Source organism: Macaca mulatta, chromosome 19, assembly GCF_049350105.2.
Source record: "Macaca mulatta isolate MMU2019108-1 chromosome 19, T2T-MMU8v2.0, whole genome shotgun sequence".
NCBI lineage: Eukaryota > Metazoa > Chordata > Mammalia > Primates > Cercopithecidae > Macaca > Macaca mulatta.
In genome coordinates, this window is record NC_133424.1 from 47,410,867 (window position 1) to 47,434,782 (window position 23,916).

General features: G+C 47.8%; 2 protein-coding genes and 4 long non-coding RNA genes across 10 annotated transcripts in view; 2 read left to right on the forward strand and 4 right to left on the reverse strand.

Annotated features, from left to right (window-relative positions):
- Positions 1–80: 80 nt before the first annotated feature.
- COX7A1 (cytochrome c oxidase subunit 7A1) lies at positions 81–1,671 on the reverse strand. Its single transcript, NM_001040278.2, has 4 exons — positions 1,567–1,671; positions 821–907; positions 616–700; positions 81–195 (listed from the first exon to the last, which is right to left on the reverse strand). The coding sequence occupies exons 1-4, from the start codon at positions 1,579–1,581 to the stop codon at positions 143–145; spliced, it is 240 nt and encodes a 79-aa protein (NP_001035368.1). The 5' UTR covers positions 1,582–1,671; the 3' UTR covers positions 81–142.
- LOC106994748 (uncharacterized) lies at positions 842–13,736 on the forward strand. Of its 2 annotated transcripts, none has more exons than XR_013410525.1 (4): positions 842–1,074; positions 5,209–5,327; positions 12,221–12,361; positions 13,693–13,736. It is a non-coding gene; the product is annotated as an uncharacterized LOC106994748 (long non-coding RNA). The 2 variants fall into 2 exon arrangements; XR_013410526.1 differs by lacking the exon at positions 842–1,074 and adding an exon at positions 1,802–1,926.
- The window catches only part of LOC144337422 (uncharacterized), a 34,752-nt gene continuing 23,052 nt past the window's right edge, over positions 12,217–23,916 (reverse strand). Inside the window, exon 2 of the long non-coding RNA XR_013410530.1 lies at positions 12,217–12,367. This is a non-coding gene — a long non-coding RNA (uncharacterized LOC144337422). The remainder of the gene's footprint in view (positions 12,368–23,916) is intronic.
- LOC144337419 (uncharacterized) lies at positions 13,538–14,793 on the reverse strand. Its single transcript, XR_013410527.1, has 2 exons — positions 14,152–14,793; positions 13,538–13,844 (listed from the first exon to the last, which is right to left on the reverse strand). It is a non-coding gene; the product is annotated as an uncharacterized LOC144337419 (long non-coding RNA).
- Positions 15,226–23,806, forward strand: LOC144337426 (uncharacterized). Its single transcript, XR_013410534.1, has 2 exons — positions 15,226–15,416; positions 22,087–23,806. It is a non-coding gene; the product is annotated as an uncharacterized LOC144337426 (long non-coding RNA).
- Positions 22,347–23,916, reverse strand: part of ZNF565 (zinc finger protein 565) — a 37,589-nt gene continuing 36,019 nt past the window's right edge. For all 4 annotated transcript variants that reach the window (XM_015123740.3, XM_015123741.3, XM_015123739.3 and 1 more), the window contains one exon: positions 22,347–23,789. In XM_015123740.3, coding sequence (XP_014979226.1) covers positions 22,528–23,789 — 1,262 coding nt within the window. In that variant the 3' untranslated portion in view covers positions 22,347–22,527. The remainder of the gene's footprint in view (positions 23,790–23,916) is intronic.

Below are 23,916 nucleotides of genomic sequence, written 5' to 3' on the forward strand. Positions count from 1 at the left end.
GCAGTCCACAAGGCAGAGATCGCTGGCTGGTGGGAGTATGGGCTTGGCGGGGAAGGGGTGGACACACACATACACACACACACAGAGGCCAGCGTTTATTGACACTTGTTCAAGTCCCTCAGGCCCCCCAGGCTTCCTGGTCTTAATTCCTGGGGAAGGAGGCCCAGCCAAGGCAGTACAGGCTGTAGACAGAGCCTAGAAAGGGGAAGCGAGGGAGACAGAATGAGACCTAATCCCCTCCCTGGACATCCCGGGCTTTTAAGGCCTTCTTCAGACTCCAGAGTTCCAGCCTGGACCCCAGCTCTAGTTTGGGCTCCAGCTCCCTTCCCAGATGGACTCCTATTGTAAAGGCCCCTGGCGTTGATCTAGATCAGGCTGGGAGCTTCCTCCCCAACTCCTCCCTGGGCCTCAGTCCCACTACTAGCCCAGCCCCCATCCTGGGACATGAGCCCAAGCCCTATTACTCCCCTCCCTCCAGCTCAGTACTCCACCCCCTTCCTAAACGCCAACCCCCAACCCAGATCCTGGTCAGTCCTGGCCAGAAACCAGCCGCCTCCTACCCTGGGTCCAGCCCCGCCTCCCCGGCAGCTCGGCCGGGTTGTGCCCTGCGCTCACCTCCCAGACCCAGCGCCATTGTCACTCGGTATAGGATGTTGTCAACGAAGCCGCCCTTCAGGTACAACGGGATGTCATTGTCCTCCTGGATGTGGGGGTGTCTGATGAGAAGGGTGCCGGCTGCTCCCTTGAGGGCGCCCCGCCTGCCCCGTGCTCTGCGTGTCGGCGCGTCGGATCCCCCCACCCCCAGCCCCGCCCCGCCCACCTGGAAGAGCTTCTGTTTCTCGGGCACTCGGTTCTGGAAGCGGTTCCGGGCGGTGGAGCTGAAGGAGCGGATCAGTGCCCGGGAGACCTGTGGGGTGGGAGGTGGGCGGGTATTGGAGGCACCTGGAGGGGTGTCCTGAAGGGGGACCCCGCTCTCTGAGACCTGGACGTGGGGACAGCCCCATCCCTAGCGACCGTCCCAAAGGCAAGGAGGGTGATAACTTGGATTTTATTACCCGCGAACTGCCAGCCTGGGTGAGGAGGGGACTCGCCTCAGAGTCTGACCTGGAGGTGACCGGGCTGCCTAGAGGGTCCTGGAAGGGAGAGGACCCAGAAGGACTTTGTTCTGTGGGGTCTAAGACCTGAGATTTTTGTCGGGGGAGGGTTTCCTGGATTAAAGGGAGGAAACCAGGTCCCGGGAACGTGGGGACCGGAATGGAGGTCCCGGGAGCGTCCAGGCTGCCTGAGAAGCCCTGGGTGAGGCCAGGATGTTACGTTTCCGTTTCCGGTGTTAAGGGTTCCCGAGATGTTAAGTTCAAACGCGGGGCTTTGGGCTGGAGTGGGGGTCCCCAGTTGTCTCTGAAGAGTGGATTGTGGGGGAGGGGACCCAGGTTGTTTAGCGGGGAGTCCCAGGCCCTGAAGGGGGCTCACGTTCCAAGGCCCCAGATGCGGGGGTACTTGGAGAGTCGCGTATTAGGGCGGGGTTTTCTGGGTGGGGGGCCCCGGCCCAGCCCGTGGGGGCCTCACCCGCAGGGCCTGCATTCTGCCTCGTCCTCTTCCGCCGGAGTCACCTCCCCTCTCCGCCCAAGGACACGCATGGCCCTCTCCTGTCCAGGAACTCCAGACCCCGCCCGCTGCGCGCAGCGTGACAGCTGGGGACGCGGCGGGGCTGGGGCTGGGGTGGGGGGAGTCCCGCTACTCGATTCGTCCACCGAGGAGGAAGCGGTCCAGACCCTCACCCCGGGCCGCAACGCGCACCCCTTTCGGTCTCGGAATTTCTGTTGGGACAGGAGCGGAAAGCGGCACCAGGGAATCCGTTTTTGCAGATTTTTGGAGATTTCCGGGGGGGCAAGTGCAACTCCTCCCTGGATCTCTTCCTGCCCGCTGGTATGTGAGAGTGAGGAGGGAAAGGCATAAGGCCGAGTTCCAACTCCCTGTTCTGTCTACACAGCCAGAGATTGCACCTCCGAGCCTGTTTCCGTATCTGTAATGTGAGGGCTAAGGCAGGATCTTTCTCGGAGATTTGTTGAGACGTTAAATGACCTTGTTTTTAGGAAACATAAGCTGAAGTCCTTGGGGGTGAAACGGTATTCTATGTTACCCTAAGAAACACATCATATGTATTTATAGCTCTCTAATTCTGGCAGGCAGCGGGGTGCGGCACAGTTGTCCTAATGGTTTTAGCAACCAGGAAAGATCCTGGCCTAGTCTAAAAGGTTTTCTTTTTTCTTCTTTTTTTTTTTTCTTTTCAGACAGGGTTTTGCTCTGTTGCACAGGCTGGAGTACAGTGGTGTGATCATAGCTCACTGCAGCCTCGACCTCCTGGGTTCAGCGATCCTCCTGCCTCAGCCTCCTGAGTGGTTGGGACTTACAGGTGCATACCACCATGCCCAACTAATTTTTGTGTTTTTTTGTAGAGGCTGGGTTTCACCATGTTGTCCAGGCTGGTCTCGAACTCCTGAGCATGAGAAATCCGCTAGCCTCGACCTCTCAAAGTGCTGGGATTACAGGCGTGAGCCACCGCACCCAGCCAATAGACAATGTTTGTTTGTTTTTGAGGCAGCGTCTTACAGTGTTGCCCAGGGTGGTCTCCAACTCCTCCAAGTAATGTTCCCACCTCTGTCTCCCAAAGTGGTGGAATTAGAGGTATGAGCCACTACACCCAGCTTCTAAAAGGTTTTTAACAATCTGTCTTATTTATTTATTTATTTATTTATTTTAGGCAGTCTTGCTCTGTTGCACACCTTGGAGTACAGTGGTACGACCTTGGCTCACTGAAACCTTCTGCCTCCCAGGTTTGGGCAATTTTTGTACCTCAGCCTCCAAAGTAGCTGGGATTACAGGCACCCGCCACCACACCCGGCTAATTTCTGTATTTTTTAGTAGAGACAGGGTTATACCATGTTGGCCAGGCTGGTCTCAAACTCCCGACCTCAGGTGATCTGCCTGCCTTGGCCTTCGAAAGTGCTGGGATTACACGCCCAAACCACCACTTCCAGCCACAGTCTCTTTTAAAGAGGGGTTTTATAACTATTAAATTCCTTTAACACTTTCAAACTATGCTTGTAAATTTAATGTTAGGTTTTTCCATTTAAGAGCCACAAGTAGGGCCAGGTGTGGTGGCTCACGCCTGTAATCCTAGCACTTTGGGAGACCAAGGTAGGTGGATCACTTGAGGCTGGGAGTTCAAGACCAGCCTGGTCAAATGACAAAACCCTGTCTCTACTAAAAATACTAAAATTAGCCAGGTGTAGTCCCGTGTGCCTGTAATCCCAGCTACTTGGGAGGCTGAGGCACAAAAATCGTTTGAAAACAAGAGGCAGAGGCTGCAGTGAGCCAAGATTGCACCACTATATTCCAGCTTGGGTGACAGAGTGAGATTCTGTCTCAGAAAAAAAAAAAAAAAAGCCAAAGTAGGCTGACTTACCAGATGAACAGATGACTCTTCAATTCTTAAATAACTTTTATGAATCAAAAATTCATAAACTGTACATAAACAGATTTCAAGTAAGTCTTAGTCACCAACTGAATTCCACATTTTACAATGGAATTACAAGATTGACCTGTCGTTTGAATAGGCCAGTTTGCCTTAAATATTACAGATTCTTAAAATACCAAGTATCCACAGATTCTCTTAACACAAAGTTAATACCACGGGGGCCGGGCGCAGTGGCTCACGCCTGTAATCCCAACACTTTGGGAGGCCAAAGCGGGTGGATCACCTGAGGTCAGGTGTTCAAGACCAGCCTGGCCAACATGGCAAAACCCTGTCTCTATTAAAAATACAAAAATTAGCCAAGCGGGTGCCTGTAATCCCCGATACTTGGGAGGCTGAAGCACGAAAATCACTTGAACCTGGGAGGTGGAGGTTGCACTGAGCGGAGATTACGCCATTGCACTCCAGCCTGGGCAACAGAGCGAGACTCCATCTCAAACAAAAAGAAAAAACAAAGTTAGGCCTGGCGCGTTGGCTCGTGCCTATAATCCCAGCACTTTAGGAGGCCAAGTCGGGCGGATCACGAGGTCAGGAGATGGAGACCATCCCGGCTAACACAGTGAAACCCTGTCTTTACTAAAAATACAAAAAATTATCTGGGCATGGTGGCGGGCGCCTATAGTCCCAGCTACTCAGGTGGCTGAGGCAGGAGAATGGCGTGAACCTGGAAGGTGGAGGTTGCAGTGAGCTGAGACTGTGCCGTTGCACTCCAACCTGGGTAACAGCAAGACTCGGTCTCAAAAAACAAAAAACAAAAACAAAAAACAAAGTTAATACCATGGTTTTGACTGTCTTAATTGTCTTTTTCTTTTTCTTTTCTCTTTTTTTTTTTTTTTTTGAGACAGTCTTGCTCTGTCACCAGGCTGGAGTGCAGTGGCACGATCTCAGCTCACTACAATCTCTGCCTCCTACCCAGGAATCAAGTGATTCCCCTGCCTCAGCCTCCTGAGTGGCTGGGACTACAGGTGCATGACACTATGCCTGGCTAGTTTTTTGTATTTTAGTAGAGACGAGGTTTCACCATGTTGGCCAGGATGGTCTCAAACTCCTGACCTCAGGTGATCCATCTGCCCCGGCCTCCCAAAGTGCTGGGATTACAGGCGTGAGCCACTGTGCTCGGCCTCTTTTTCTTTTATTTATTTTATTTATTTATTTATTTATTTATTTATTTATTTGCCTGTTGGTTCAGTGACACAAGGACCTCAAAATGTTCAGGTGGAAGTCTTATCTCCCAGTTCTTGGATCCATTGTGTGCTCAGTGGAAGCATTCCTCTCCATGCGGACCAAAATCTCTAAACTAGCAGAGCTCAAAGCTATTGAGGAGAGAAGCGATTCTTCAAGTTATTGTGCGTAACAGAGAGAGGAACCATTTCTACTCACTTTCTCCCTGACTCCCAGTCCCATAAATTCTCACTATGGGGAAACGTGATAGAGAGGTCTCTCATGCAAAGCACAGGCCATGTCCTGTAAGACAATCCCATTTTTGCAGGGTATTGTTTCCCAGTTGGTACTTTAATGGAGTCATTGCTGACTCATTCTACCGTTCAGTTAGGCCGGTTGCTTCTGGGTGATGGGGAAGATAGTAAGATTCTATAAGATTCCATAGGCAGGAGCCCATTGCTGCACTTCCTTCACTTTCAAATGATTTTTTTTTTTTTTTTTTTTTTAATAAGGTCTTGGTCTGTCACTCAGGCTGGGGTGCAGTGGCACCATCATAGCTCACTGAAACCTTGATCTCCTCGGCCAAAGTGATCCTCTCAACTCAGCTTCTTAAGTAACTGGGACACTACAGGTGCGTACCATTATGCTCGCTTAATTTTTTTGGTATTCTTAGTAGAGACAGGGTCTCACTATGTTGCCCAAACTGGTCTCAAACTCATGGTCTCAAGTGATGCTCCCACCTCAGCCTCCCAAAGTGCTGGGATTACAGGTGTGAGCCACCGCACCCAGCCTCAGATGGATTTCTTGTTCTGAGGCAATGCTGTGTGGCATGCCATGATGGTGGATGAGCATGCTTTGAGTCTGCAGATGGTGGTGACAACAAACACATTAAAGGCAGGGAAGGAAGTTCATGTTCCGGATATCTGTCTATTCCAGTGAGGACAAATCTTTGCCCTCTTTATGACGGAAGAGGTCCAAGGTAATCAACTCGCCACCAGGTAGCAGACTGATCCCCAGGGAATGGTGCCATATTGGGGCTCAGTGTTGGTCTCTGGTGTTGGCAGATTAGGCACTCAGCAGTAACAGTAGCCAGGACAGCCATGGCAAGGGAAAGCTGATGTTGCTGAACCCATGCATAGCATCCATCTTTGCCACTATGACCACTTTGTTCATGGACTCATTGAGCAAGCATTAGGGTGGCTGGGAAAAGGGCCTGACTCTCATGTACACAAGTGTCATCTTGTCTGCCTGATCATTAAGAATTGTTGGGCCAGGCACAGTGGCTCACGCCTGTAATCCCAGCACTTTGGGAGACCGAGGCGGGTGAATCATGAGGTCAGGAGATGGAGACCATCCTGGCTAACACGGTGAAACCCCATCTCTACTGAAAATACAGAAAATTAGCCGGGCGTGGTGGCAGGTGCCTGTAGTCCCAGCTACTTGGGAGACTGAGGCAGGAGAATGCTGTGAACCTGGGAGGTGGAGCTTGCAGTGAGCCGAGATTGTACCACCCGCACTCCAGCCTGGGCGAGAGAGCGAGACTCTGTCTCAAAAAAACAAAAATTTTTGGCTGGGTGCGGTGGCTCACGCCTGTAATCCTAGCACTTTGGGAGGCTGAGGCGGGTGGATTGCCTGAGGTCAGGAGTTTGAGACCAGCCTGGCCAACATGATGAAACCCTGTCTCTACTAAAAATACAACAATTAGCCACGTGTGGTGGCAGGCGCCTGTAGTCCTAGCTACTTGGGAGATTGAGTTGGGAGAATCACTTCAACCTGGGAGGCAGAGGTTGCAGTGAGCCAAGATTGTGCCATTGTACTCCAACCTGGGCAACAGAGGAAGATTCCATCTCAAAAAAAAAGGAATTTTCATTGCAGTGGCTGCCTTTGGGTGGGCACCCCTATAGGACACAAATATCTTCACAGTCTGTGCAGAGTCTGAGAGGCCCATCCATTTACTTCTCCAAGCTTCCTTGTCATTAATCTTTCAGTCTTCTTCCTTCCACGTACTTAACCATCCACCCAAACCATTAGCAACTGCCCATAAATTAGTATGGATCTATACTTCCGGCCACTTCTCCCTGCAGGCATACTGGACAACTAAATGTGCAGCATGAAATTCTTTTTTTTTGAGAAGAGTCTCGCTCTGTTGCTCAGGCAGAGTTCAGTGGCACAATCTCAGCTCACTGCAACCTCCACCTCCCGGGTTGAAGCGATTCTCCCGCCTCAGCCTCCGAGGTAGCTGGGACTACAGGTGTGCACCACCACACCCAACCTGCATGAAGTTCTGACCACTGCCCTTCAGGTTCATCCCTAAGGGAGGTTGTAATGCTGCCATTGTCCACTTTTGAGTGGTACTGGCATGATGTACAAACTAGCTGTAAGCTGGGCTCAAGTTTCTTTTCTTTTTTTTGAAATGGAGTCTCGCTTTGTTGCCAGGCTGGAGTTCAGTGGCACAATCTCTGCTCACTGCAACCTCTGCCTCCTGGGTTCAAGTGATTCTCCTGTCTCAGGCCTCTTGAGTAACTGGGATTACAGGCGCCTGCCACCACGCCTGGCTAATTTTTTTTGTATTTTTAGTAGAGACAGGGTTTCATCATGTTGGCCAGATTGGTCTCGAACTCCTGACCTCAGGTGATCCACCCGCCTCAGCCTCCCGTAGTGCAGGGATTACAGGCGTGAGCCACTGTGCCCGGCCTGTTTTTTTGTTTTTTTGTTTTTGAAACAGTTTCACTCTGTTTCCCAGGCTGGAGTGCAGTGGTGCGGCCGTGGCTCACTGCAACCTCCACCTCCCAGGTTCAAGCAATTCTACCTCAGCCTCCCGAGCAGCTGGGATTACAGGCATGTGCCACCATGCCTGGCTAATTTTTGTATCATTAATAAAGATGGGGTTTCACTATGTTGGCCAGGCTGGTCTCAAACTCCTGGCCTCCAGTGATCCACTCACCTCAGCCTTCCAAAGTGCTGGGAATTACAGGGGTGAGGACACCGCACCTGGCCGTGTTTTTTAATACAACAAAAGCTACTTGACAGAGGGTCATGCATTTCTACTTCACCAAAGTCCCCACCAACCCCTGTCTTCCATCTATTTCACTTATTCCTATTTCTTGCCTGGTCTGTAGGCATTTGAGTTTGCCACTCATGGATAGGGTCTGGCGTGGCAACTGCCTGGAACTTCAGCACTGCTCCCTACCATCCCTCCAATCCCAATTCCTGGGAGGGAATCCCAGGTCTCATTCCACCCACTTCTCCTCCTCCTCCCCAGCACCTTTCCCGGGTCCTGCCCACCATCATCTTCTCGCTTCTGGCTCACTGCATCCGCCTCTTCTCTGTTCTCCGTGTATACAGCTGTAATCATTATCTAGTTAATTGCTTCAACTCAAGAGAGTAATAAAATTTCTCTTATCTCAACACAAAGTCTTTGGTTACAGCCTGGACAAAGTTCCTGGATTAAACTCCAAGGTGCCAGGAGGTCTGGAACAATATGTCCATGTCAAAAGCAATGAAGCAGCTGGCACAGCGGCTCACGCCTGTAATCCCAGCCTGAGCGACAGAGCGAGTCCCTGTCTCTAAACCAAACAACAAAAACTGCTGCTGCCATAGCACAGGTCTCATTTAGGAATGGTTTTGTCAACTTGCGGGACAAATGAGCTCAAACTCAGTATAGAGGGCCAGCTGGGGATGTCATCTCTGCTCCTCTGTATCGGTTTACATGAAGCTTCTAGAACAAAAAAGCACAGACATATGTGGTTTAACGAACACAGAATCGCCGGGCGTGGTGGCTCACGCCTGTAATCCCAGCACTTTGGGAAGCTGAGGCAGACGGATCACTTGAGGTCAGGAGTTCAAAACCAGCCTGGCCAACATGGTGAAATCCCATCTCTACTAAAAATACAAAAATATTAGCCCGGTGTAGTGGTGGGTGCCTATAATCCTAGCTACTCAGGAGGCTGAGGCAGGAGAGTTGCTTGAACCTGGGAGGCGGTGGTTGCAGTGAGCTGAGATCGAGCCAAATAAATAAATAAATACACAGATTTTACATACCAACAGATCTCAATATAGAGATCTTATTTCGATCTTGAGCTAAACAAATATTTTTAAATTTATGCCTTTTTTTTTTTTTTTTTTTTTTTGAGACGGAGTCTCACGCTGTTGCCCAGGCTGGAGTGCAGTGGCGCGATCTCGGCTCACTGCAAGCTCCGCCTCCTGGGTTCACGCCATTCTCCTGCCTCAGCCTCCTGAGTAGCTGGGACTACAGGCGCCCGCCACCGCGCCCGGCTAATTTTTTGTATTTTTAGTAGAGACGGGGTTTCACTGTGGTCTCGATCTCCTGACCTTGTGATCCGCCCGCCTCGGCCTCCCAAAGTGCTGGGATTACAGGCTTGAGCCACCGCGCCCGGCTTTTTTTTTTTCAAGACAAGGTTTCACTCCAGCCTGGGTGACAGAGTGAAACTGTGTCTCGAGAAAAAAAAAAAAAAAAAAGTCCTTATATTTTAGAAACACATAAATACACATTCAATTTTTTTTGTTGTTGGAATGCTATAACATATAATGTTTATTATTTATTTTTTTGAGACGGAGTCTTGCTCTGTCATCAAGGCTGGAGTGCAGTGGCACAATCTCGGCTCACTGCAACCTCCGCCTCCCAGGTTCAAGAGATTCTCCTGCCTCAGCCTCCCAAGTAGCTGAGATTACAGGCGCCTGCAACCACGCCTGGCTAATTTTTGTATTTTTAGTAGAGATGGGGTTTTGCCACCGTGACCAGGCTGGTCTCGAACTCCTGAATTCAGGTGATCCGCCAGCCTCAGCCTCCCAAAGTGCTGGGATTACAGGCGTGAGCCACAGTGCCCGGCTACACAGTTCAAAACAATACGTATTTATTATCTCAGTTTCCGTGGGTGGAGAATGGGTGGATGGTTCACACAGCGGGTGGGAAGCCCGCAGGAGTTGCGGGTTGTGATTGGGAACCGGGCCTGCCCTTGGGCGGCCTTCGGGGTCCAGAACTTGGCTTCGGTGCCGCTCTGCTGCCATCTTGTGGCGAGTACAGAAACAACCGCCGTTTCCACCTGGACCTTCCCATACTCTAACCATTCTTGATGTTTTAGACCTTACTTTTCAAAATTTTTAGCTTTTATTCTCCCAGTTGCTGAATAGATGATAAAGTCACATGGTTTAAAATTCATGAGGATAAACAGGGTATTCCTCTCCCTGGGACTCTAGATTTCTTTCCGGGGAAACTATTCTATGTTGTTTCTTTTTCTTTCTTTTTTTTTTGTGAGACAGAGTCCCACTCTGTTGCCCAGGCTGGAGTGCAGTGGCGCGATCTCGACTCACTGCAACCTCTGCCTCCCGGGTTCAAGCGATTCTCCTGCCTCAGCCTCCTGAGCAGCTGGGATTACAGGTGTGTACCACAATGCCCGGCTAATTTTTTTTTTTTTTTTTTTTGTATTTTTAGTAGAGAAGGAAGTTTTACCATGTTGGTCAGGCTGGTCTTGAACCCCTGACCTCAGGTTTTCTGCCTGCCTTGGCCTCCCAAAGTGCTGGGATTACAGGCGTGGGCCGTCATGCACTGCCACTTATTTGTTTCTTGTGTATCCGTCTGGAAAAAGTTCATGTATATACAAAAGCAAACAACACACATATACACGACCAACAACAACAAGAACACCCCCCAAAACATGCCCAGCCTTTCCCAGTAATAAAAGGATAATTTGTTCCTGGCCAGGTGAGGTGGCTCACACCTGTAATCCCAGCACTTTGGGAGGCTGAGGCAGGAGGGCTACTGAAGGCCAGGAATTGGAGACCAGCTTAGGGAATATAGTGAGATCCCTTTTCAACAAAAATAAAAATAAAAAAATTAGCTGAGTGTGGTGGCCCACGCCTGTGGTCCCAGCTACTGGGAAAGGCTGAGGTGGGAGAATCACTTAAGCCTGAGAGGCGGAGGTTGCAGTGAGCCAGGATTGTACCACTGCACTCCACCCTGCATAGTAAAGTGAGACCCTGTCTCAAAAATAAAAAATAAAAAAAAAGATTATGATCCCACCAGCATCTAAGCTACATGAATGCATGGAGTTTTTCAGTCTTGTTCCCTGGTGATCTCCAGTGTCTGGAACAGTGCCTGGCACACAGTAGGTGCTCAGGAAATATATTTCAGTTCGTAATCATGGGAAATGTCAAACACACAAAAACACAGCAAGTAGAATAATGAACTCCCCGTTCCTATCACCGAGCCTCAGCAAACTTGCCTCATCTACACCTCACCCACCTTTTCCCCTCAATGGATTTTTAAATCAAAGCCAAGGCATCATCATATCCTTTCATCCATGAATACTTCAAATTGTATCTCTAAGAGACAACTCCATATCACACCGAAGCAGTTAACAAGAATTCCTTAACACAACTAAATATCCAGTCAGGGTTCGATACCCATTTTTTTTCCATTGGGTCATATATATTTTTTGTTTGTTCAAAACATAAATATATTATTTGTTCAAATCAGAATCAATAAATACTGTTCCAGGCATAGTGGCACATGACTATAGTCCCAGCCACTCAGGAGGCTGAGGCAGGAGGATTTTTTTTTTTTTTTTTTTTTTGAGATAGGGTTTTGCTCTGTTCTCCAGGCTGGAGTTTAGTGGTGCGATCATAGCTCACTGCAGCCTTGATGTCCAGGCTCAAGGGATCTTCCCAGCTCAGCCTCCCTAGTAACTTGGACTACAGGTGCGCATCACCATGCCTAGCTAATTTTTTTATTTTTACTTTTGTAGATATGGGGATCTCACTATGTTGCCCAGGCTGGTCTTAAACTCCCAGGCTCAAGTGATCCTCCTGTCTCGGCCTCCTAAAGTGCTGAGATTACAGGTGTGAGCCACTGTGCCTGGTCAAATATGACTTCTTCTTCTTCTACTTTTTTTTTTTTTTTAGACAGTCTCACTCCATTACCCAGGCTGGAACACAGTGTTTCAATCTTGGCTCACTGCAACCTCTGCCTCCTGGGTCAAACAATTCTTGTGCTTCAGCATCCTGAGTAGCTAGAATTTTAAAGGTGTGTGTCACCATTCTCGGCTAATTTTTGCATTTTTAGTAGAGACAGGGTTTTGCCATGTCGGCTGGCTGGTCTCGAACTCCTGACCTCAGGTGATCTGCCTGGCTCAGCCTCCTAAAGTGCTGGGATTACTGGTGTGAGTCACCGCATGTGCCCAAATGTGACATCTTGAAGCTCTCCCTTACCTCAAAGAACAGAGCCTGGCTCTTCCATTCTGGGAGTAAGCACAGGTCTATCGTTGCCTTCAGTTGCCTTCAAGACCACTGGGGTCCTGTTCCAGTCACTTTAGGGGATTGCATCTTTGGCCACCTCTAAGAGTCCTTGAACAGTCTCGGCTCGCTGCTTAGGTTGAATGATCAAAGCAGAAAGTCCTGGCTTCACTGAACCAAAAATGTCCCTTCCAGAATTGGAAGCTGTTCTGGTGTTTTCTGCACGAAAGTGTAAACATAGATTCAAGTTCCAGTGCTTTCTGCATCCAACAGAATTCCACACAAGGCCCGGACTCTGACCTCGATGGAGTGCATGGAAGACAGGAAGATAAACCCAGCCTGCTGCAAACACAGGTTACCATCAGCATGAAAAAGTTACACCCCATGAAGTGGCCATTCTCTTCTCAAGACGTGGTGAGTCTAGGCCCTTCTTGCAGAAGCACAGCTGCACATACACACACACACACACACACACACACACACATATATATATATATATTTTTTGAGACGTTCTTGGTCTGTTGCCCAGGCTGAAATGCAGTGGTGCAATCTCAGCCTTCTGGTTTCAAGCAGTCCTCCCGCCTCAGCCTCCTGAGTTGCTGGGACTACAGGTGCATACCAGCACGTCTGGCTAATTTTTGTATTTTTTGTAGAGATGAGGTTTTACTGTGTTGCCCACGCTGGTCTTGAACTCCTGGGCCCAAGCTATTTGCCTACCTCAGCCTCCCAAAGTGCTGGGATTACAGACATAAGCTATCATGCCTGGCCAAATTCCTTATCTCTTTCTCTCTCTCTTTTTTTTTTTTTTTTTTTTTTGAGACAGGGTCTCTTGCCCAGGTTGGAGTGCAAGAGACAGGATCATAGCTTACAGCAGCTTTAAACTCCTGGGCTCAAGTGATCCTCCCTCCTCAGCCTCCTGAGTACTGCTGGGACTACAGGTGTGCCACTACACCTGGCCAATTTTTAAATTTTTTGGAGATAGTGTCTTGCTATGTTGCCCAGGTTGGTCTCAACTCCTGGCCTCAAGTGATCCTTCCACTGGCCCCTCCCAAAATGCTGGGATTATAGGAATGAGACACCACACCTGGCCTCCTTATTATTCTTTTTCCTTTTTTTTTTTTTAAGATAGAGTCTCGCTCTGTCACCCAGGCTGGAGTGCAGTGCTGCGATCTTGGCTCACTGCAGCTTCCGCTTCCCAGGTTCAAGTGATTCTCTTGCCTCAGCCTCCCGAGAAGGTGGGATTACAGGTGCACACCACTACCCCTGGCTAATTCTGAATTTTTAGTAGAGACAGAGTTTTACCATGTTGGCCAGGCTGGTCTTGAACTCCTGACCTCAGGTGATCCGCCCACCTCAGCCTCCCAAAGTGCTGGGATTACAGGTGTGAGTCACCGCACCCGGTCCCTTCTCTCTTAAAGTAGAAAAAAAAAAAAAGCCAGTCACCAGAGACATAAATGGCAATGCATGCATCAGGCATGGTGCTAGGAACTTTATACACATGTAATCCTTTCAAAAGATAGCTCTTTTAAGTAAAAAAAAAAATGACCCCTCCCCATATTAAATGAACAAATGATATGAACATACAAGTAATTTATTCAATTAACAAATATTTATTGAGCACCTACTATGTTTCAGGCACTGTGCTAAAATCAATTCCGATGGTCAACAAATATGCGAACAAATGGTAACTTTATCATTATTGAAGGAATGCAAATGTAAACAAAAGTGACTTTTCCATTTTTCAGCTGTTCAATGGTCTATGTTCAAAATTAAATGATTCTCCAGGACTGGATGAGCATGGCTTTGGGATCTCTTCTACAGAAGGGAGACACACAGGTGCATAATCTTCCTGAAGGCACTTGAGCAATGTCTATAGAATGGCTGAAAATATATACACCTTTTTTTTTTTTTTTTTTTTTTTTTGAGACGGAATCTTGCTCTGTCGCCCAAGCTGGAGTGCAGTGGCGCGATCCTGGCTCACTGCAAGCTCCGCCTCCTGGGTTCACGCCATTCTCCTGCCCCAGCCTCCCGAGTAGCTGGGACTACAGGCGCCCGCCACTGCGCCCGGCTCATTTTTTGTATTTTTAGTAGAGACGGGGTTTCACCGTGGTCTCGATCTCCTGACCTTGTGATCCGCCCGCCTCGGCCTCCCAAAGTGCTGGGATTACAGGCGTGAGCCACCGCGCCCGGCTTAATATATACACATCTTAAACATGGCCAACCAGGAGCAGGAAGCACTCCTAACAACCTGATTGTGGTTTCCAAATACCATTTGGGAAAGCACCAAAATTCCAAAAGGAAAGAAGAGGGCTCCTTGGAAAATGGCGACTTAAAGGTGAGAGACAGGAAATGAACAAGATGAGCTTAGAACATCTCGTGGTGGCAGACAACAGGCAAATGATCAAAGATGACTGGGTCATAGCAAAAGGACACAGGAGCCAGCTGGAAGAGGCTCTTCCACACCCAACATGGAGGCATTTGAGCATCACTGAGGGTGCAACTTAAATGAACTGAAACGCATTAAACATCACACACACAAACACACACCCCTGCATCTAAATTCATCAGCTACCATGGCAGAATGCTGGGGAAACCAATTCATTATTATTATTATTTCTGAGACAGAGTTTCTCTCTTGTCACCTAGGCTGGAGTGCAGTGGCACAATCTCGGCTCACTGCAACCTCCGCCTCTTGGGTTCAGGCAATTCTCCTGCTTCAGCCTCCCGAGTAGCTAGGATTTCAGGCATGTGCCACCCTGCCCGGCTAATTTTTGCATTTTTAGTGACCTCAAGTGATCTGCCTGCCTCGGCCTCTCAAAGTGCTGAGATTACAGGCATGAACCACCCTGCCTGGCCTCAATTCATTATTATGAAAACCAAGAAAGAGAAAGAAGCATTTATCCTGCATTTCTTTTCTTTTCCCTTTTTTTTTTTTTTTTTTTTTTGGAGGAGTCTTGCTCTGTCACCCAGGCTGGAGTGCAGTGGTGCGATCTTGGCTCACTGCAACCTCTGCCTCCCAGGTTCAAGCAATTCTCCTGACTCAGCCTCCTGAGTAGCTGGGACTACAGGCGCACACCACCAAGCCTGGCTAAGTTTTTGTATTTTAATTGAGATGGCCGTGTTGCCTAGGCTGGTCTGGAACTCCTGAGCTCAGGCAATCCGCCCACCTTGGCCTCCCAAAGTGCTAGGATTACAGGCGTGAGCCAAAACGCCCGGCCTGCTGTGTTTCTTTACTGTATCATTGGGTACTAAATAGTAGCTGAAGGAAAGTGTTTCTTTTTTTCTTTCTTTTTTTTTTTTTTTTTTCAGACGGAGTTTCACTCTTGTTGCCCAGGCTAGAGTGCAATGGCACGATCTCAGCTCACTGCAAACTCTGCCTCCCAGGTTCAAGTGATTCTCCTGCCTCAGCCTCCCAAGTAGCTGGGATTATAGGCGTGCGCCACCATACCCAGCTAATTTTGTATTTTTAGTAGAGATGGGGTTTCACCATGTTGGTCAGGTTGGTCTCAAACTCCTGACCTCAAGTGATCCACCTGCCTCGGCCTCCGAAAGTGCTGGAATCACAGGTGTGAGCCACTGCGCCAGGCCAGAAATTTTTTCTTTATAAGAATATTCGAGGCCGGGCGCGGTGGCTCAAGCCTGTAATCCCAGCACTTTGGGAGGCCGAGACGGGCGGATCACGAGGTCAGGAGTTCGAGACCATCCTGGCTAACACGGTGAAACCCCGTCTCTACTAAAAAATACAAAAAACTAGCCGGGCGAGGTGGCGGGCGCCTGTAGTCCCGGCTACTCGGGAGGCTGAGGCAGGAGAATGGCGTAAAAACCCGGGAGGCAGAGCTTGCAGTGAGCTGAGATCCGGCCACTGCACTCCAGCCTGGGCGACACAGCGAGACTCCGTCTCAAAAAAAAAAAAAAAAAAAAAAAAAAAAAAAAAGAATATTCGGCCGGGCGCGGTGGCTCAAGCCTGTAATCCCAGCACTTTGGGAGGCCGAGACGGGCGGATCACAAGGTCAGGAGATCGAGACCATCCTGGCTAACACAGTGAAACCCCGTCTCTACTAAAAAATACAAAAAACTAGCCGGGCGAGGTGGCGGGCGCCTGTAGTCCCAGCTACTCGGGAGGCTGAGGCAGGAGAATGGCGTAAACCCGGGAGGCGGAGCTTGCAGTGAGCCGAGATCGCGCCACTGCACTCCAGCCTGGGTGACAGAGCCAGACTCCATCTCAAACAAAAAAAAAAAAGAATATTCTAGCTAATAAGGAAAGAATGAATAATAAGATATCACCATTTTGCAACCTCTAATGAACAGATTTATCAATTAAACATCAATGGTTGCCAACATCACAAAAACAGCAACACCTAAATATTATGGCTTCTAATATTAACCACTTATAAATAATCTTAACAAAAAAAGAACCTCAATCTGACCAGTCCTCTAAATCTCAACTACCAATTTACAGGAAATACTAGGAATAGACGAGCATGTTAAACTACACCATGCAGATGCAGCCAGCAAAAACCAGACTTGGAGAAGCTCTACGAGGCAAATTACCTAGTTTCTTCAAAAAACAAGAAGTTGCAAAAAAACCCAGTAAGGGAGAATAGATTGAGTATAATAGATTGAGAAGAGACATATCAACTGCAATTTGAGAACATCATTTGGATCCTGGTAATTTTTTCTTTTTTTTTTTTTTTTTTGAGACGAAGTCTCGCTCTGTCGCCCAGGCTGGAGTGCAGTGGCCGGATCTCAGCTCACTGCAAGCTCCGCCTCCCGGGTTTACACCATTCTCCTGCCTCAGCCTCCCGAGTAGCTGGGACTACAGGCGCCCGCCACCTCGCCCGGCTAGTTTTTTGTATTTTTAGTAGAGACGGGGTTTCACCATGTTAGCCAGGATGGTCTCGATCTCCTGACCTTGTGATCCGCCCGTCTCGGCCTCCCAAAGTGCTGGGATTACAGGCTTGAGCCACCGCGCCCGGCTGGTAATTTTTTCTAAAACTGACATTTATGAAACAAAAATTTGAACACTATCATACATGTAATGGCATTAAGGTGGTAACATCATTTTTTTTTCTTTTGAGATGCAGTTTTGCTGTTGTTGCCCAGGCTGGAGTGCAATGGTGCAATCTCAGCTCACTGCAACCTCCGCCTCCTGTGTTCAAGGGATTCTCCTGTCTTGGCCTCCCGCGTAGCTCGGATTATAGGCGCCCACCACCACGGCTGGCTAATTTTTGTATTTTAGTAGAGTCGGGCTGGTCTCGAGCTCCTGACCTCAGGTGATGTGCCCACCTCGGCTTCCCAAAGTGCTGGGATTACAGGCATGAGCTACTGCGCCAGGCCTATTTTTTTTTTTTTTTAAGGAGTGAAAATATTTTCTAATGTTGTCATGTGTTTTAGAGAAATGTATGAAATGTTTATGGATGAAATCATACATCTGGTATTAACTTCAAAAATAACACAAAGATGAGAGAAGCAGATATACAGACAAAGCAAGCCTGGCCATGAGCTGATAATTCTTGAAGCTGGTGATGAGGCTGCTGGGGTTCATTATAAGATTCTGTGTATTTTTGTACATGTTCAAATTTTTTTATGACAGAAAGTTTTAAAAAGTTACTTTTTTTTTTTTTTTCCTTGAGATGGAATCTCGCTGTCACTAGCTAATTTTTTGTATTTTTGGAAGAGATGAGGTTTCACCATGTTGGCCAGGACAGTCTTTATCTCTTGACCTTGTGATCCCCACCCCACCCCCCGCCCCCGCCTCAGCCTCCCAAAGTGCTGGGATTACAGGTGTGACCCACTGCGCCTGGCCAAAAATTCACATTTTTATCTAGCATTTCTACTTCTAGGAGTTTACCTTAAAGATATATTACACATGTACAAAATATGTGCAAGGGAAATATTATGGGATTGTTTGAAAGAACAAAAAATAATGGAAAGTCTGGGCACAGTGGCTCATGCCTGTAATCCCAGCACTTTTGAGAGGCCAAGGTGGGTGGATCACTTGAGGTCAGGAGTTTGAGACCAGCCTGGCCAACATAGTGAAACCCCGTCACTACTAAAAATACAAAAATGAGCCAGGCGTGGTAGCAGGTGCCTGTAATTCCAGCTACTCAGGAGGCTGAGGCAGCAGAATTTCTTGAACCCAGGAGGCAGAGGTTGCAGTGAGCCAAGGTCATGCCACTGCACTCCAGCGTGGGCAACAGAGTGAAACTCTGTCTCAAAAAAAAAAAAAAAAATGGCCGTATGAGGTGGCTCACGCCTGTAATCCTAGCACTTTGGGAGGCCAAGGCTGGCAGATTACCTGAGGTCAGGAGTTGGAGATCAGCCTGGCCAACATGGTGAAACCCCGTCTCTACTAAAAACACAAAAATTAGCCGGGCATGGTGGCTCGCACCTGCAGTCTCAGCTACTTGGGAGGCTGAGGCAGGACAATCGCTTGAACCTGGGAGGTGGAGGTTGCAGTAAGCTGAGATCACGCCACTGCATTCCAACCTGGGTCACAGAGTGAGACTCCGTCTCAAAAAAAAAATTGATAATGTTAAATAAATTATGAAACACACAGATGATGGAATCCTAAGGAGTTGTTTAAAAAAATGAGGCAGCTATATATGTACCAATATGGTCTAATCTTCAAGACGTATGCATAAGCAAAAATAGCAATGTGTTGAAATTTGCTATCACTTGTGTAAAATATCTGTATAAAGAGTACATTATGCTTATGCAAATATTAATAATAATTATTATTCAGATGGAGTCTCCACTCCATCACCCAGGCTGGAGTGCAGTGGCAGGATATTGGTTCACTGCAGCCTCTGCCTTCTGGGTTCAAGTGATTCTCATGCCTCAGCCTACCAAGTAGCTAGAACTACAGACATGAGCCACCACACCTGGCTAATTTTTGTATTTTTTAGTTAAGACAAGGCTTCACCATGTTGGCCAGGCTGGTCTCGAACTCCTGACCTCAAGTGATCTGCTTTCCTCGGCCTCCCAAAATGCTGGGATTACATGTTTATGCAAATTAAAAATCAGAAACTATATACAAGAACTCGGTGTTAGTGATTGTTCCATAAAAGGTAATGGGGTGGGAAAGGCATAGCGCTATTGTGTGAAGATTCACTTATGTCTGTATACCATATCGTAACTTTAGGCCAGGAAGTGGCTCATGCCTTAAACTCAGCCCTTTGGGAGGCCGAGGTGGGCAGATCACTTGAGGTCAAGGAGTTTGAGACCAGTGTGGGCGACATGGTGAAACCCTGGCTCTACTAAAAATACAAAAATTAGCTGGGCGTGATGGTGGGCGCCTGTGATCCCAGCTACTTGGGAGGCTGAGGCAGAAGAATTGCTTGAGGCCGGGCGCGGTGGCTCACGCCTGTAATCCCAGCACTTTGGGAGGCCGAGGCGGGCGGATCACAAGGTCAGGAGATCGAGACCACGGTGAAACCCCGTCTCTACTAAAAATACAAAAAATTAGCCGGGCGCGGTTGTGGGCGCCTGTAGTCCCAGCTACTCGGGAGGCTGAGGCAGGAGAATGGCGTGAACCCGGGAGGCGGAGCTTGCAGTGAGCCGAGATCGCGCCACTGCACTCCAGCCTGGGCGACAGAGCGAGACTCCGTCTCAAAAAATAAAAAAATAAAAAAAAAAAAAAAAAAAAAAAAAAAAAAAAAAAGAAGAATTGCTTGAATCCGGGAGGCAGAGGTTGCAGTGAGCTGAGATCAAACCACTGTACTCCAGCCTGGGTGAGACTCGGTCTCAAAAAACAAACAAAGCAAAAAAACCCAACAACAACAAATTGTAACTTTAACAATTTTATCCTGTGACTGTGCTTTAACTATTCAGAGTGACAATTTTTTTTTTTTTTTGAGACAGGGTCTCACTCTGTCACCCAGATTGGAGTACAGTAGCGTGATCTCAGTTCACTGCAACCTCCGCTTCCCAGGCTCAAGCAATTCTCCTGCCTCAGCCTCCCGAGTAGCTGGGATTACAGGCGTGCGCCACCACGCCTAATTTTTGTATTTTTAGTAGAAGGGGTTTCACCATGTTGGCCAAGCTGGTTTGAACTCCTGACCTCAAATGATCCACCCGCCTCGGCCTCCCAAAGTGCTGGGATTACAGGCGTGAGCCACCATGCCTGACCTTAGAGTGACAATTTTTCATGTCATAGCTTTGAGCCCCTCCGAAAGAACATTTTAATCATTAAACAACTTAAGGGAAAATGACATACAGAACATTGCTTTCTAACTTTTTATGGGCCACAGCACATACAGACAATTGGTAAGACAGCTGGTATCAAAGTGCAGCTGGCCCCTGCCCCAGACATTGGCTGGCTACCCCAAGAGCTAAGGGGATCAGTTTCTTGAGATTCCAGACTCATTGGCAAACCCTGATCCAGATTTCACTTTGGATCGAGGCTCTATTCCCCATCATTGTGATGTCATGGGGACAAAGTATCAACAGTCTGAAATCATCATTAATTCAGGACGTAAAGTTTCAGACATTTCATTTAAAATTAGCTGCTGCTGCCTTTTTTTTTTTTTTTTTTTTTTTTTTCTTTTTAGACTCATTCTTGCTCTGTCGCCCAGGCTGGAGTGCTGTGGCATGATCTCGGCTTACTGCAACTTTCACCTCCTAGGTTCAAGCGATTCTCCTGCCTCAGCCTCCCGAGTAGCTGGGACTACGGCCGTGCACCATCACGCCTAATTTTTTTGGGAGGTGGAGGGATGTAGTTTCTCTCTTGTTGCCCAGGCTAGAGTGCAATGGTGTAGTCTCAGCTCACTGCAACCTCTATATCCTGAGTTCAAGCAATTCTCCTGTCTCAGCCTCCCAAGCAGCTGGGATTACAGGTGCATACCACCACTCTCAGCTAATTTTTGTACTTTTAGTACAGATGGAGTCTCAAGCCTCTCATGCTTTAGCCTCAAGGACTACGGGCACGCGCCACCACACCTGGCTAACTTTTGTATTTTTTAGTAGAGAGGTTTTGCCATGTTGGTCAAACTGGTCTTGAACTCCTGACCTCAGGTGATCCACCCGCCTCGGCCTCCCAAAGTGCTGGGATTACAGGCATGCACCACTGCACCTGGCTAATTTGTGTATTTTTAGTAGAGACGGGGTTTCACCATGTTGGCCAGGCTGGTCTCAAACTCCTGACCTCAAGTGATCCGCCTGCCTCAGCCTCCCAAAGTGCTGAGATTACAGGTGTGAGCCACCTTACCAGGCCACTCTTCTGTTAATTTCTAATCTTCTGAATTTCTAACCTTTTGATTGAAGGCCTCATAATAATTATGCTTTCCCACTATTTTTCAGAATAAATGATCATAACAACTGGTCATGAAGACTTTTGGATATGTGATACATTCATAAGCCTCTCCCCTCATATAAACTCCTTATCAGTGATACTGATAATAAAATTAATGACAATAGCTAATATTTACTGAGCACGTGTGTGTGCCAGGTATTACTTCTAAGGCTTTACATAAAATATCTAATTTAGTCCTCATAAAAATTCTATTAGTTAGGCATAATAATCACCACTTAAAAATAAGTAAACTGGGTCAGGCGCGGTGGCTCACGCCTGTAATCCCAGCACTTTGGGAGGCCAAGGTGGGCAGATCATGAGGTCAGGAGATCAAGACCATCCTGGCCAACATGGTGAAACCCCATCTCTACTAAAAATACAAAAATTAGCTGGGCGTGGCAGCGTGTGCCTGTAATCCCAGCTACTTAGGAGGCTGAGGCAGAAGAATCGCTTGAACCCAGGAGGCAGAGTTTGCAGCGAGCTGAGATCGCAACACTGCACTCCAACCTGGTGACAGAGCTAGACTTTGTCTCACCAAAAAAAAAGTAAACTGAGGGACAAAGAGATTGCATAACTTGCCCAATTATGCTATGTAGTCCATAATCAGGGGAAGTGAGCACTGCTAAGTAAGGTATATGCCATGATGAAAGGCACAGTCACAGAATCTTTTTTTTTTTTTTTTGAGACAGAGTTTTGCCCTGGTCACCCAGGCTGGAATGCAATGGTGTGATCTCGGCTTGTTGCAACCTCCGCCTCCTGGGTTCAAATGATTTTCCTGCCTCAGCCTCCTGAGTAGCTGGGATTATAGGCACCTGCCACCATGCCTGGCTAATTTTTGTATTTTTAGTAGATACGGGGTTTCACCACATTGGCCAGGCTGGTATCAAACTCCTGACCTCAAATGATCTGCCAGCCTCGACCTCCGAAAGCGCTGGGATTACAGGTGTGAGCCACCGCGCCTGGCCACAGAATCTTTTAATAGGGTCATTTTGTGTTAGAAATTCTCAGAAACTTAACATATTTTGAATGGCAAGAAGCAGCTTTTCTGTATTCCTTTTTTTTTTTTTTTTTTTAGCACAGATTATCTGATGCTTAGGAAACACTGAGTGAGGCAAAAAGAATTCCCACATTTATTGAATTTTCTTTGGGTGTGAGTTTTCTCATGTTCTATCATGGAAGTGACAGGTGTTTTCTGACATTAATTACACTACATTAAAAATTACCTAGTACTGAGCCAGATGTGAACTCCACATAAAAGCTTCTCTTTATCACTCACACTCGAGGCTTTCTAACCAGTATGAATTCTGTAGTGTTCAATGAGTTGTGAACCAAGAATAAATGCCTGGCCACACTCTCTACATTCGTAAGGTTTGATACCGGGATGAATTCTCTGATGTTCGGTAAGTTGTGAACTACGAATAAAGGCCATTCCACACTCCCTGCATTCATAGGGTTTCTCGCAAGTGTGGATTCGCTGATGGTGAGTCAGTTGTGAAACACGAATAAAGGCCTTCCCGCATTCCTTACATTCGTAGGGTTTGTCGCCTGTATGAATTCTTTGATGTTGAATGAGGTATGAGCTACGACTGAATGCCTTCCCGCAGTCCTTACATTCATAGGGTCTGTCGCCAGTGTGGACTCTCTGATGTCGTGTGAGCTGGGCGTGCTGTCTAAAGGCCTTCCCACATTCCTTACACTCATAGGGTTTCTCCCCAGAATGAATTCTTTGATGTCGAGTAACTTCTGAGCTGTGAATAAAGCCCTTTCCGCATTCCTTACACTCGTAGGGTTTCTCACCAGTGTGGATGCGCTGGTGGACGGTCAGCTGGGAATGCTGTCTAAAGGCTTTCCCGCATTCTTTACACTCATAGGGTCTGGCGCCCGTGTGGATTCTCCGATGCACAGTGAGTTGGGAGCCACGAATGAAAGCCTTGCCACAGTCTTTACATACATAGGGTTTTTCGCCTGTGTGAGTTCTTTGATGCAGAATCAGCTGGGAATGCTGCCTAAAGCTCTTCCCACATTCTTTGCATTCATAAGGTTTGACACCAGTATGAAGTCTCTGATGCAGAATAAGTTCTGACGTACGACCGAAGGCCTTCCCACAGTCCTTACAGTCATAAGGTTTCTCACCTGTGTGAATTCTCTGATGCTGAACAAGGTGTGAGGCACGGCTGAAGGCCTTCCCACATTCCTTACACCCGAAGGGTTTTTCACCAGTGTGAGTTTTCTGATGTTGAATAAGGTGTGAGCCGCGGCTAAATGCTTTCCCGCATTCCCGACATTCCATCAGTTTCTCACCAGTCTCCCTGCTCCCAGTGTGAGACCTGTGATGCTGGAACGCGGGCATATGTCCATAGGCGACGTTCACTTGCTTAAAATAGCACTCTTCATTGACTTGTCTCTCAAACTGGCCTTCGCATTCCCAGTCAGCTCTAAAATCGGAGCCCTCCAGGTCACAGCATGTAAGGCTTTCCATTATCTCCCAGTTGAATGCCCCGATTTCAAAAATATCTTTTTGTAAAAATTTCTCACACCTGGACTCCAAGTCTGAAAAATAAGAAAAAGATAAATACAAGCTGTGCTCCTTTTCTATGAGAAATAAAAAATTCTATAGAGGCCGGGTGCAGTGGCTCACATCTGTAATCCCAGCACTTTGGGAGGCTGAGGCAGGTGG

What these genes read in the sequence shown, in the direction of transcription:
- COX7A1 (NM_001040278.2), bottom strand. An exon ending in AGAAACAGAAGCTCTTCCAG is followed by an intron (nt 701 to 820) that starts GTGGGCGGGGCG and finishes CCCCACATCCAG; the next exon opens with GAGGACAATGACATCCCGTT. An exon ending in AATGGCGCTGGGTCTGGGAG is followed by an intron (nt 196 to 615) that starts GTGAGCGCAGGG and finishes TCCCCTTTCTAG; the next exon opens with GCTCTGTCTACAGCCTGTAC.